Here is a 13117-nt window from a genome sequence, read left to right as displayed (position 1 = left end):
GGTAGATTGTATTGTGTTCAAGCTCTTTGTCTTAATGACGAGCATCATTAAATTTTTTGTTTTTGTTTTGACATCTTGCAGGTCCCGAAAATCCAATGAAAAGAGCACTTTAAGAAAAGTATTGGTCTTCATCTACCGATAAAAGTCAAGAAAAGTGGAATATTTATGTAAGCTACAGTAGCTGAAAGAAGCACTTTTAAAGACTCACACTGTCCATATTGCTGCTTGCCTTCTAAAACAACAGAAAGGTGACCCATACTTCTCATGAGGAGTTGTGGGAAGGGGACGCACTAGGATGGCCACTGCCGTACAACCAAATGATCTGGTGTTTGAATTTGCAAGCAATGTCATGGACGACGAGAACCAGGTAAATGCACTAATACAGGTTTTTTATTTTTTGTGTTTTTTGACCATAACCTGCCATAAAGCAAATTTTCAGCCTCACCTGTTTTATCCTATCTGCTTCTGCCTTTGGTGTTTGGAGAAAAACTTTGCTGCTTAAAATGTTCTCCCCCTCTGCTGTTTGCGTCTAATTTTTATTGAAGAGCATTGTAGCACACTTCCTGCCTGCAGAGCCCAGTATTCCACAAGACAAATTGATTGTCCTTAAAACCACCCCCTGAGCTTCAGGGGTTGTCATTTACAGGTGCTGTACTGTTTTGTGGTGCATATGACTTCTGCAGAGCCAGTTTCATCTAGATGAGAATTACAGCAGATCCCCTCCTGTGCACACTGAATCCTTGCTAGGAACTGCAGCTAACAAAGTACTTTAAAAGAGAAGTAGTGCTTTTTTTTTTCTTTTTATACTTCAGTGGCGATCATGTGACTGCTGATCACTGAGTTCTCCTCTCCACTCTGAGAAGACAGCAGGACTGTCAGTCACTGCTGTCTGCTCAGCCCCCCCAGCGCTCATTGGAGTGGAGGGGGAGGGAGCAGCTGGCTGAGGCTCTCAGAGAGTCTGAGCCAAGTGCTGCTCCAGACTCTGGGGTGGATCCCGACTTTGAAGTCGGTATCTTTCCCCAGCCTGGACCAGCTGAGCAACATCAGCCGACAGCGGACTATGTTCGCTGTCGGCTGAAAACTGGTCACAGGAGTGCAGAACGATCTGCAATCCTGTGATCCACAGAAGTACAGGCAAAAAAGCTTTGGCTGTGCTTCTCCTTTTAATTTTTTGTGTTGCTCTCTGTGTGAATGCAGTTTTTTTTATTCTGTGCGTACAACTGGCTTGCCATGTTCTTTTTTGCATTGGTTGATCATGTGGGCTGCATTTTCCACTTTTACAAAGGCAGTAATGGGTATGGAGAGGAACTCCGTTTAGTGTATGCTGTGCAATATGAACTGCGCCTGCAAACATGGGACTTGTAACACACGCCATCCTCTACTGTTTACTTTTAGGAGATGCTGTGTGCATTAGTTTGTGTAGACATGTCATCTACTAAATGTCAATCTCTGAGTGGGCATTGCAGAACTGATGTGTTGACCCCACCTTATTACTTTCACAGGCCTGTGCAAAGCATGATTAAAAAAGACCGGGGTGGTAATTTTTCCAAGATGTGGTCCTCAAAATTATAAAATAAGAGAAGAAAGCGGCACTGTATACAGGGAGTGGAGTATAAAAATATAGATTGCTGCAGACTAGAATTCTGTTTGGAATGGCAGCTTTATCCTAAATGGTGACTAGCTGAGAAAATGTAATCAAGCTCATCAACCTCTGGGGCTAAATTCACACCTTTTGTCCAAAGTAGTATGGTTTGTAGGTAATGTTCTGTCCTCAGCTTAATCACTCTGCCAGATGAAACATACATAAAAAATAAAATTCAGCCCTGGCTTAAGCATTTGACCCACTGGGCCACAATGTCTTGCCGTTGTAGGAGTTACATTTAGGTACATCATTTGGGAGTCCTTGGCAGAGGTCATTACTGCCTGCCAATTACACACAGAGGCTATGTTTACACTTTGGAATCTGGATCATTTTTTGAGACATTTTACATGCAGAGAGGAGGCAATATGTGATTCTCTGTAGTAACCCTGTAAATGCTTCATTACCGTGCTGCACCCGTGTGCATTGCATATGTGTGCGGTATGGCCCTATTTATTTGAATGGGTCGTGTTCAGTGGTGTTACTGCTTTACATGACAGGTAAGATTATTTTTGGCATGTATACAACCCAGTCTGGCTGCCTTTGCAGGGAGCAGTCAAGGGGCGTAAAAACATGACTCAACTGCTTGTTTTTACTGCACCCTGACCATAAGTGTAAATGAACCCTTACAGTGTATTTAGGCTGTACCATTCTTTAACCACAATATAGGTTGACAGCAAGACTTCTTGGAAGCTAGATGTAGCTTTAAAATTGCTACATCTCTAATCTCTTTATGGCATGGTGTCTTTTTGTACCTTCCTGACAGAAGAGTCTCCAATCAAATTGCCCTAATTAGATGTAATTTTTTTTTTGACTCTCAGATTGCTGTGAAGTGCTAGCACATTGTGCTGATATTCCTTGATATTTAGGTAAGCCATAGATGACTGCATTTTGTTTCCTTCCACCCGGCTGGCAGAACAGAATGATTACTGCTATCGGCTATAGCTGCTGGCAGTAACTTTATATAAAAAATCTGACTTGGGTACAATCAGCCTCATACATGGATCGAATCGCGGATAGTTCAGAAAGGACCAGACTAGATTCGATCCATATACAGTATGGCCGGCTTTAGAATAAGTTTTAAAGTTCTAACGCGCCTATAGCAGTAAGGTGCATCTTTGATACATTTAACGCATGTTTAAGGCGAGTTAAAAATGCACCTGAAACACCCTCCAAGTGTTTTTTATTGTTTTTTTTTTGTTTCCCTACCTCGCTGATATTTGAAAAACACTTGTCTAACACACCATAAACATGCTGTAAACAGTACAGGCACATTTACAGTGCAATACCATAGACTTGAATGGAAGGAGTTAACAAGCTTCAACTCCTCCCAGCCTCGACATGAACCTTCATTTGTGCCACACAGCTATACAAACGCTACATGTTTTTCAAATGTGAACAGCTCTGTCTGCTGCCCATATTATGCATTGTAGGCTGCTTTTGCTAGTCTCTTAGGGAGCAACAGCAATGCGCACCAAACTCTTGTTTCTAATGCATTTGTGAATAGGGTCTTAAGGGTGGAATTTTAATGAAAAACAAAAGCTTGACAGGGGGGCGGTTAGTATGAGTCACAGTGCCAGAACGTATACAGCTCACAATGGCATGCATACTCCGTGCCTGCAGTTTGTGTATATGGACTTTATTCTTAATACAGAGAAAATGTATCTACACCCTGGTGTGCCATGGATGTTCACTTCAAATTATTGTGTATGTTAAGTATCATAGGTGATCAGTTGACAGGTGCTAATTGGTAAGCTTGTAGATTTACTGACTGCAATAGACACCTCACTGATTGACAGATCTCAGAGGGAAGAGGGGCTGTGTTGGAGTATCTTGGCCTATAGACAACTTCTCTAAAATAAAAGCATGATCTAAAATGTCTGCAGAGCACATAGACACGCTGGCACAATACAAAGCCAAGCAGCAGTGTGTAGCCATTCAGAAATCATCTCTTCTGCCATCACCAAGCTAATAAATGTTGAAACCCAGCTAACTGATCATCATTTCTTTCTTGCATAATTAAATATAAAATGTTCCAGCTACATTACGAGCCAGGATGAATTTTTAATGAACACTTGTCACCCATAGGCGCATGACTAAAAAAAGTGAAGGCAGCAATTTTAAAATGGTAGACCAGTTTTTTGATCTGTACTATTTTAAACTGTATTTTTTTTAAACAATGATTGCAGAATTGCATTTTTGAGCCTTTATTAGGGTCAGGAGCCAGTAATCTGTGATGTCCAGCCAGTATTCTGAAATGATAATGAAGATGTGTGTTCATAACAAATGTCACCTCACCAGCTGGGGCAGACACCTCCCAAAGTTGGTTTAGAGCAAACAGATAAAGCAGTGACTGATCTGCTTGCTGACCAGGGGCAATATGTAATCTGTACCTTGACACACCCAAAGCCCTGGCCCATCCACTTTATTAGCCTTTGTTCGTCTTTGCAATACTCAGGTGATCAGCCAACCTCACTGCTGAGTGGGCGTTTCTTTATGCTTGTTTTTTTTGCAAATGAATGATTCACAGATCTTGCATGTCTGTGCAGTGAATAGCCAATATGTGTCTTCCCAGAGCATTTTGTTGTCATTTGCTGCCTTTTGTACTTCAACAGGATATTGTTATAGGCTTTTGTGCTTTGACTAAATTGAAATTAAGTTGACCAAATTTAGGAGGGATATTTTTTTTTCTTTTTTTGTACTATAAAGATACTATATATGTCTATTTTATTGGTCACAAGCATTGCTGTGTGCACCATCATGGGTGTTTTCCGATAGATTCCTAATAAAACATTAGCCGTCTGTAGAAATTAGACTGCAGTTACATCAATGCTTATATCTGGGGAGAACAGTACTGATCAGAACAGGTTTTCTAACATAATCTAATTAACATTCACCCAAAGAGTTATCTACTGGCAGGTGACTTCCCGTCCTACATGATGTGAGATGAAAATATAGGAGGAAGTAGATACAGGAGCGTCACACTGCAATGTTGAAACCCAACAGTGTTTATTCCCATAAAAGTTTCATAAGAAATTTGTATATTTATCCAATGTGTTTTAAGGACTCAAGGGTGCCACCTTTATGGAGGCTTTATCTAAAAGTAGAATGTCGGTAGATGGGGCTTCAATTGTACAGAAATTTAATGTGTGTATTCTATGCAGCCAAGCAGGCACACCCATCAGCAAGTAGCTGGCTGTTACAGCCTGGAAAACACTGCACACCTAATTTTTACACTATTTTGTCGAAAACAAAACCATCTTAGGCATCCAGCGGCCTAAAGGGCAGTGACTGTCATCATATGGCCTGCTTTAGTATAGTAGACAGCTGCATATTTTAAATCTTTTATAAGACAGACTAGATTAGGTGTCATAAAAGCATATGATTAGTAAAGGAGAGATGGCCCTTAAGAATGCATGTGCAGTGAATTAATAAGTAATTAAAGCCTGCCATAGATGGATCGAATCTCAGCCGGTTCAGCAGGGACCAGACGAGATTTGATCCATCTATGGGAAGGCTGGTTGTACCATAATATAACCAAACCGCATTGCAAAAAAATGTATAAATAAATTAATTATACAAAAAATAAACTTATACAAAAAATAAATAATAAATGAATTATATTAATAAACAAAAAATCCAAAAATCCCAAATGAGTAGTAAATTTTGTGCTCAGATTAGAAAATAGTGCTCAAAAAAAACTCTCCAACGTGCCCACACCATCCGTGACTTCCAATCCTGCCTGCACTCGCCAGATGCAGTGGACTCTTTGCTGATATGGCTTAAGAGTCAAACAGGCTTAAAGGTGGGGTACAACCTCCACAAATGTATCCCCCTCAGGAAATCCTTACTTGACAATCTCCAAACGATCACCCATAGATGGATAGCAATGCAAAAGAGATAACAAACGCCAATAGTGTAATACTGTATAAACATTTTAATGATTAAAAATTGATGCCCATATTGCACTCACATTTTTTAAATATTTTTTAAGCCTATTCTTATCTTATCCTATCTGGTTGTACCATAGTCAATCCATTGATTGACTTCACTGCAACCACCCTGTCGGATTTTTTTCATGCGAGCAATGATCATTGAGTTCTGCCGGCCAGGAAGGCTCCAGGTGGGATTCCCCCCATCAACACTGACTGTGGTGATGGGGAAATCGAGCAATTTTCTGCCCCTTCCATCCATGGTGGAAGGTAGCTAAGTTGTATAATCTATGGGCTGCTTTAGACAAACCAACATTCACTAGGTGACACTTGGACCATTCCTACATAATACAAATAAAGTTGATAAGCACGCTGATATGTTAAAAAAAAAAGAAAAAAGTTGATCAACACTTTTTTATGATAATAAAGGTAGTTTCAAGATACGTTTGCAGGCTGTCTTTTTAGCAAAATTTATAGCAGGTGCCTGCACTGATGAGAGGTCTGTAGCAGCTATGCAAAAGGGGTGAAATTGATCTACACCTCCACCACCTTGAGTCCTGTTGAAATGCTCAGCATTCCAACATCAGGTGTCTGCTCTACAGCATCCTGGAGGTTAGGAGGGGAGCTTCCTTCAACCCACCACTACTCCTTTAGGGGCAACAACTGGGCTCACCTGGCCCAGGCCCCTTAGCCACTGTACAGGCTCCTATGAGCGTAGTTTATTTATTACAGGTACTTGTATAGCACTGTCAATTTACATGTATATTGTACATTTACATCAGTCCCTAACCCTCAAGGGGTGTATAAACTAAGGTCCCTAACTCACAAATAGATGCTAGGGTCAATTTAGACAGGAGCCAATTAACCTTCCAGCATATCTTTGGAGTGTGGGAGGAATCCAGAGTACCCAGAGGAACCCCACGCAGGCACAGGAAGAACATGCAAACTCCAGGCAGGTGGTGCCATGGTTGGGATCCGAACTGGCGACCCTGGTACTGCCAGGCGGAAGTGCTAACCATTTAGCCACTGTGCTGCCCCCCAGTTGGTAGTTCTGCCAGTGGTTCTTCTAAATTTGCCTGCACATGAAAGCATCTGATCATTCAGTTCACCTGATATGCACTGTATATTGTGAAACATTATCTGGAGGTATATCAGCAGTCATAATTGCAGACATAATAAAAACATTAGTGTATAATAAGTCCATAATTTTGAGCTTCATTGTGCGTTGTTCATGACAAAAGATCACAAGCCCATAATATATTTTTCTACAATAAATACTGTATTTCCCCCACAAAAGTTGTCTCTGCTGTATAAGGCACCAAGATATACATGTATAGATGGGAAAAACATCTTAATGGTAGGAGAAGAAAATGCAGCACTGAAACATATTTAATGGTTTTGGCAAGCTCTGAAATAGTGCACATGATTGTGGAACACTGCAGAAAATGATAACGTTTTTATAGTGGTGCAAAATATAGGGGCTAACAGTGGTGAAGGAAGAAAAGCACAAATATTGCTAATAGTGTTGTTGGTGTCACTGAAAAGAAAAATGGCACTGCATTGGTGTCATTTGGAGGAAAAAAAGCTACTGTGTCAGTCATGTCTGTTCAGGAAGGACTGCCTTGGCATCCATGTCAGTGGGATGAAGGAGGGCAGCTAGGAGGCTGGGGTAGGGGTGCCTCCTTGGAGCGCACTGAGCTAAGGCAAAAAACAAGCATACATACTCATCTGTGTGATGCTACAGCTGTTCCACATTGGCTCTGAGACCAAGAACTGAGTGGTCACATGAACACGGATTACTCTGTTCTCTGTCTGCTCAAAGCAGACAGCAGTGTGGTGGGCTAAGGAGGGGTCAGTCACATCTGGCTTCAGCTCTCTCCCGTGCACTGAAATGTGAAGCCAGCTGTCAGTCAGGCATCAGGGTGGATCCTGATAATATTTTCAGGAGCCTTCCTGATCCTGGTGCGGCTTTGCCCCATCAGCTAAAAGAGGGCAATAGACTGCTATCAGTTGACTCTGGGTCACTGGAGGCCAAAAGTAAATGTATTCCTGTGACGCACAAAAGTGTAGGCAAAAAAATCTTTAGCCATACTTTTAAGACACATATAAACCTTGGCACAATAACTTGTACTCTTTCTTTACATGTGCTTTTCTGCATGCAGAATATAGACAGAGAGCTAACACTTTGCCTGAGCTTACCTTAAAGAAGAACTTCATTCAAACAGTCAGGGACTATTCATCAGCCAGCAAATGTTGGTCAGGAGTATGTGATTATAATTTACCATATAGAACCAGGGTCAGCAACCTGTTGACCACGATCTACGTGTCAATCGCAGGAAGCCGACAGGTAGATCATGATCAGGGCAGTGCCGATGCTTCACCTCAGCCTCCGCTGTTCTCCTCCTTTTCGAGAGGAGTGAGAGGCAAAATAGTGCTGGATGGAGGGCGGGAGCACGGTCGCTACTATAGTTAACTTTGCAAGTTAACCAGCGGGTGATTGGTTGCTAGACAGTCCTAGCAACCAATTATCAGCTTGTTAAAGGATAAGTTCACCTTTGGGAACATGTTACATGTTCCTCCCGATTTTAGGGAGGAACATGGCTGTGTTTCTATAGGAAAGAACTACAGTGCCTTGAAAAAGTATACATGCCCCTGGAAATTTTCCACATTTTGTCATGTTACCACCAAAAAGTAAATGTATTTTATTGGGATTTTATGTGATAGACAACACAGTGGCAAGTAGGCATATAATTGTGAAGTGGAAGGAAAACGATAAATGGTTTTCAAAATGTTTTACAAATATCTGAAAAGTGTGGCATGCATTTGTATTCAGCCCCCCGGAGTCCATGCTTTGTAGAACCACCTTTCACTGCAATTACAGCTGCAAGTCTTTTTGGATATGTCTCTACCAGCTTTGCACATCTAGAGAGTGAAATTTTTGCCCATTCTTTGCAAAATAGCTCAAGCTCTGTCCGATTGGATCACAGGGATCTGTGAACAGCAATTTTCAAATCTTGTTACAGATTCTCAATTGGATTTAGGTCTGGACTTTGACTGGACCATTCTAACACATGAATATGCTTTGATCTAAACCATTCCATTGTAGCTCTGGCTGTATGTTTAGGGTCGTTGTCCTGCTGAAAGGTGAACTTCCTCCCCAGTCTCAAGTCTTTTGCAGACTCTAACAGGTTTTCTTCTAAGATTGCCCTGTATTTGGCTCCATCCATCTTCCCATCAACTCTGACCAGCTTCTCTTTCCCTGCTGAAGAAAAGCATCTCCACAACATGATGCTGCCATCACCATGTTTCACGGTGGGGATGGCGTGTTCAGGGTGATGTGCAGTGTTAGTTTTCCGCCACACATAATGTTTTGATTTTAGGCCAGAAAGTTCAATTTTGGTCTCATGTGACCAGAGCACCTTCTTCCCAATGTTTGCTGTGTCCCCCACATGGCTTCTCGCAAACTGCAAACGGGACTTCTTATGGCTTTCTTTAAACAATGGTTTTCTTCTTGCCACTCTTCTATAAAGGCCAGATTTGTGGAGTGCACAACTAATAGTTGTAATGTGGATAGATTCTCATGCCTGAGCTGTGGATCCCTGCAGCTCCTCCAGAGTCACCATGGGTCTCTTGGCTGCTTCTCTGATTAATGCTCTCCTTGCCTGGCCTGTCATTTTAGGTGGACGGCCATGTCTTGGTATGTTTGCAGTTGTGCCATACTCTTTCCATTTCGGCTGATGGATTGAACAGTGCTCCGTGAGATGTTCAAAGCTTGGGATATTTTTTTATAACCTAACCCTGCTTTAAATTTCTCAACAATTTTATCCCTGACCTGTCTGGTGTGTTCCTTGGCCTTCAGGATGCTGTTTGTTCACTAATGTTCTCTAACAAACCTCCAAGTGCTTCACAGAACCACTGTATTTTCCTGAGATTAAATTACACACAGGTGAACTCTATTTACTAATTAGGTGACTTCTGAAGGCAATTGGTTCCACTAGATTTTAGTTAGGGGTATCGGAGTAAAGGGGGCTGAATACAAATGCACGCCACATTTTTCAGATATTTATTTGTATCAAATTTTGAAAACCATTTATCTCTTTCCTTCCACTTCACACTTATGTGCCACTTTGTGTTGGTCTATCACCTAAAATCCCAATAAAATACATTGATGTTTTTGGTTGTAACAAGACAAAGCAAAAAAAATTTCAAGGGGTGAGAATACTTTTTCAAGGCACTGTATAGATAGGCAGAGGACACTACTGGGGGGATGCAGAGGACAGTGCTGTTTGTTTGTGTGTGTGTGTGTGTAGGTGTGTGTAGGATCGTGCTATGCAGGGGGTTGCAGAAAACCCTACTGTGGGGGGGAGGAGGTTGCAGAGGAAACTCCTATGGAGTAGCAGAGGGCCTTACAGTGGGGGGGCAGAGGACACTACTGTGAGGGGTAGTGATTTGAAGTGGGGCAGAATACACTACTGTGACACACTGTGCGTCACTGTCCCCTTAAAAAAAAAAAAAAAAAGAGAAAAAAAAGAAAAAAGCTCCCAATAAAAACACAATCTCCTTGGGGATCTTTGATTTCTTTCCATGTTGTCCAGGTAGATCTCAACCTCTGTACATTATATACTCCAGACAACAACACTGTACATCGGGGTAGACAACCTTTCAGAGTGCAGCGGTTGGGGGTATGTAATGTACAGTGCAAAATGCAGCAGCCATAAGCATTTAAGATACAGTAAAAGGTATCTGCCACACAGCACATCATGCAGAGTACAGTCAGGATAATGTACACTGCATGCTACATAATCCTGACTGTTGCAATTCACTTGTTCTGTTTGTATGTGTATACTGCACTACACACTATGTAATCCTGACCTCTGTTCTCTCTACATTAGGCTTTATGATAGTCAGCCCCTGTGCTCTGTTAACTGTGCCATTCTTTACACACTCCTGAATGCTGAACGCTTTTAAGGTGGTATACTACATCTAACTGTTGCACTCCCAGCAAACAGAATGGTCAGGATAATGCCACGTATAGCCCCCCTACAGAATGTAGTGGTCAGAAGTATTCGGCATACAGCCCAGTGCACAAATTGCAGTTGTCAAGTGTATTTCATGTGCAGCACAGCATGCAGAGTGCAAGGCTCAGGAATATGAAGATTACATACAGTCATATAGATTGCAGTTTCAGGAGTACAATAGAGTGGCCATTAGTATGTAACAAAGGACAGTAAAGTGGTATGCTACATAGAAGACAAAATCCTGACTGCTGCATTCTGTATGCCATGCCATACATTACGCACTCTTGACCACTTAACTCTGTATTCTTTGCTGTACCCCAGTAAATCTCTATCCTTCATTTCCAAGAAAAAAATGCCATTCAGCAGACTCCCTCCCCCTCTAAAGTAACCCTTGCCAAATAAACATCTATTGCACACTAGACAACTTACCGCTGCCCCTCATCCACAGCTCATCTCTGTGCCCCCTACAACATCTAACTTCTGCTTTCACAGCTCTCATCTCTGCTTCCCCCTTCCCCCCACAGCTCTCACATCTGCACTTAGCCCACATCACCTCTGTATTCCCCCATCCACAGATCTCTCCTCCATAACGCCCTCCTCTCCATTCACAGATACAACCTCTGTAAATCCCCCTCCCCCCATCCAAATATCTCACCTCTCTGTATCACTCTCCTCCATCCACATATCTCAATCCTGCAACTGTAAAACCCCTTCCCTCATCTGAAGTTCACCTGGCCCTCCACATTTTACAGTTGCATCTTTTCAGCAGCAGGCATGGCTCTACAGTCAGCTTTTGTAAGCAGAATACAGTGTGCATAACACTCTGATTTGCTGTCCAGTCTTTCTCACCGGGCAACACAGGAAACTAAACTTGGCAGGCAGCCTTGGCACCAGGCGAGAGATGCAGGTATGAGCAGAACCAGCATGCTATGCGCACATGCATGGCTGATAACACCACAGCAACCAATGATGCCAGTGTGCAAATTGATGCCAATGATGCTGATTCCATGGTTCAGATGGGATGCCTGACAGCCTGCATCTTGGCAACCTGTGATGCTGGATCGTCAGGTGGCAGATCAGATGGACTTACAGTAATGGACAGTGCAGGGACACACAAATACGTGGATACATCTGGGGACACTCTTTTAAGGGGGGACAGCCCCCTGTCTCTGGAAACTCGTGATGTCTTATCATTCTACTCTATAGTCTTTATTATCACTTAAGGGGGAGTGTGAGTACAATTTTGAGATGAGTATAGATCTGCTTGGACCAGTTACAGAAAACTTTCAGCTTGCTGGTAACTGAAATGAATGTTGCAGATTTTAATTTCATCTAAGAGCTAGATATTCTAGATTTGTATTGTTGTTTTCTGTTTTATTCAGTAACCTGTGCCAGTACCTTTTGTGGCATTTAATTGGTGTTTTTCTTCTTGGTGTGGGGGTTGAAATGTTGGTACACATATTTTGGCACTGATGGCTTATATTACACACACTGTATTGCCAAAAGTATTGGCACATCTACCTTTTACACGCACATGAACTTTAATGGCATCCCAGTCTTAGTATGTAGGGTTCAATATTGAGTTGGCCCACCCTTTGCAGCTATAACAGCTTCAACTCTTCTGGGAAGGCTGTCCACAAGGTTTAGGAGTGTCTATGGGAATGTTTGACCATTCTTACAGAAGTGCATTTGTGAGCTCAGGCACTGATGTCTGACAAGAAGGCCTGGCTCACAGTCTCCGCTTTAATTCATCCCAAAGGTGTTCTATCGGGTTGAGGTTCGGACTCTTAGGCCAGTCAAGTTCCTCTACCCCAGATTGACTCATCCATGTCTTTATGGACCTTGCTTTGTGCACTGGTGTACAGTCATGTTGGAACAGGAAGGGGCCATCCCCAAACTGTTCCAACAAAGTTGAAAGCATGAAATTATCCAAAATGTCTTGGTGTGCTGACGCCTTAAGAGTTCCCTTCACTGGAACTAAAGGGGCCAAGCTCAACCCCTGAAAAACAACCCGACACCATAATCCCCTCCACCAAACTTTACACTTGGCACAATGCAGTCAGGCAAGTACTGTTCTCCTGGCAACAGCCAAACCCAGACTCGTCCATCGGATTGCCAGACACAGAAGCGCGATTCGTCACTCCATAGAACACGTTGCCACTACACTAGCGTTCAGGGCGGCACGTTTTACACCACTTCATCCGACACTTTGCATTGCACTTGGTGATGTAAGGCTTGGATGCAGCTGCTCGGCCATGGAAACCCATTCCATGAAGCTCTCTACACACTGTTGTGCTAATCTGAAGGCCACATGAAGTTTGGAGGTTTTTAGCTATTGACTTTGCAGACAGTTGGTGACGTCTGCGCACTGTACGCTTCAGCATGGGCTGAACCCGCTCTGTCATTTTAAGTGGCCTTCCACTTCATGGCTGGGTTGCTGTTGTTCCCAGTTGCTTCTACTTTGTTATAATACCAACAGTTGACCATGGAATATTTAGTAGCAAGGACATTTCACAGATGGACTTATT

General features: G+C 42.5%; 1 protein-coding gene across 3 annotated transcripts in view; it reads left to right on the top strand.

Annotated features, from left to right (window-relative positions):
• Nucleotides 1–13117, top strand: part of ELF1 (E74 like ETS transcription factor 1) — a 170554-nt gene that overhangs the window by 121841 nt on the left and 35596 nt on the right. For all 3 annotated transcript variants that reach the window (XM_089668801.1, XM_089668802.1, XM_089668803.1), the window contains one exon: nucleotides 82–367. In XM_089668801.1, coding sequence (XP_089524927.1) covers nucleotides 296–367 — 72 coding nt within the window. In that variant the 5' untranslated portion in view covers nucleotides 82–295. The remainder of the gene's footprint in view (nucleotides 1–81; nucleotides 368–13117) is intronic.

Source organism: Staurois parvus, unplaced genomic scaffold, assembly GCF_062004578.1.
Source record: "Staurois parvus isolate SC_StPar_1 unplaced genomic scaffold, SC_StPar_1.0 ptg000064l, whole genome shotgun sequence".
Classification (NCBI taxonomy): Eukaryota; Metazoa; Chordata; class Amphibia; order Anura; family Ranidae; genus Staurois; species Staurois parvus.
Note: the sequence above shows the minus strand (reverse complement) of the source record. Positions and strands in the feature narration are given on the sequence as shown.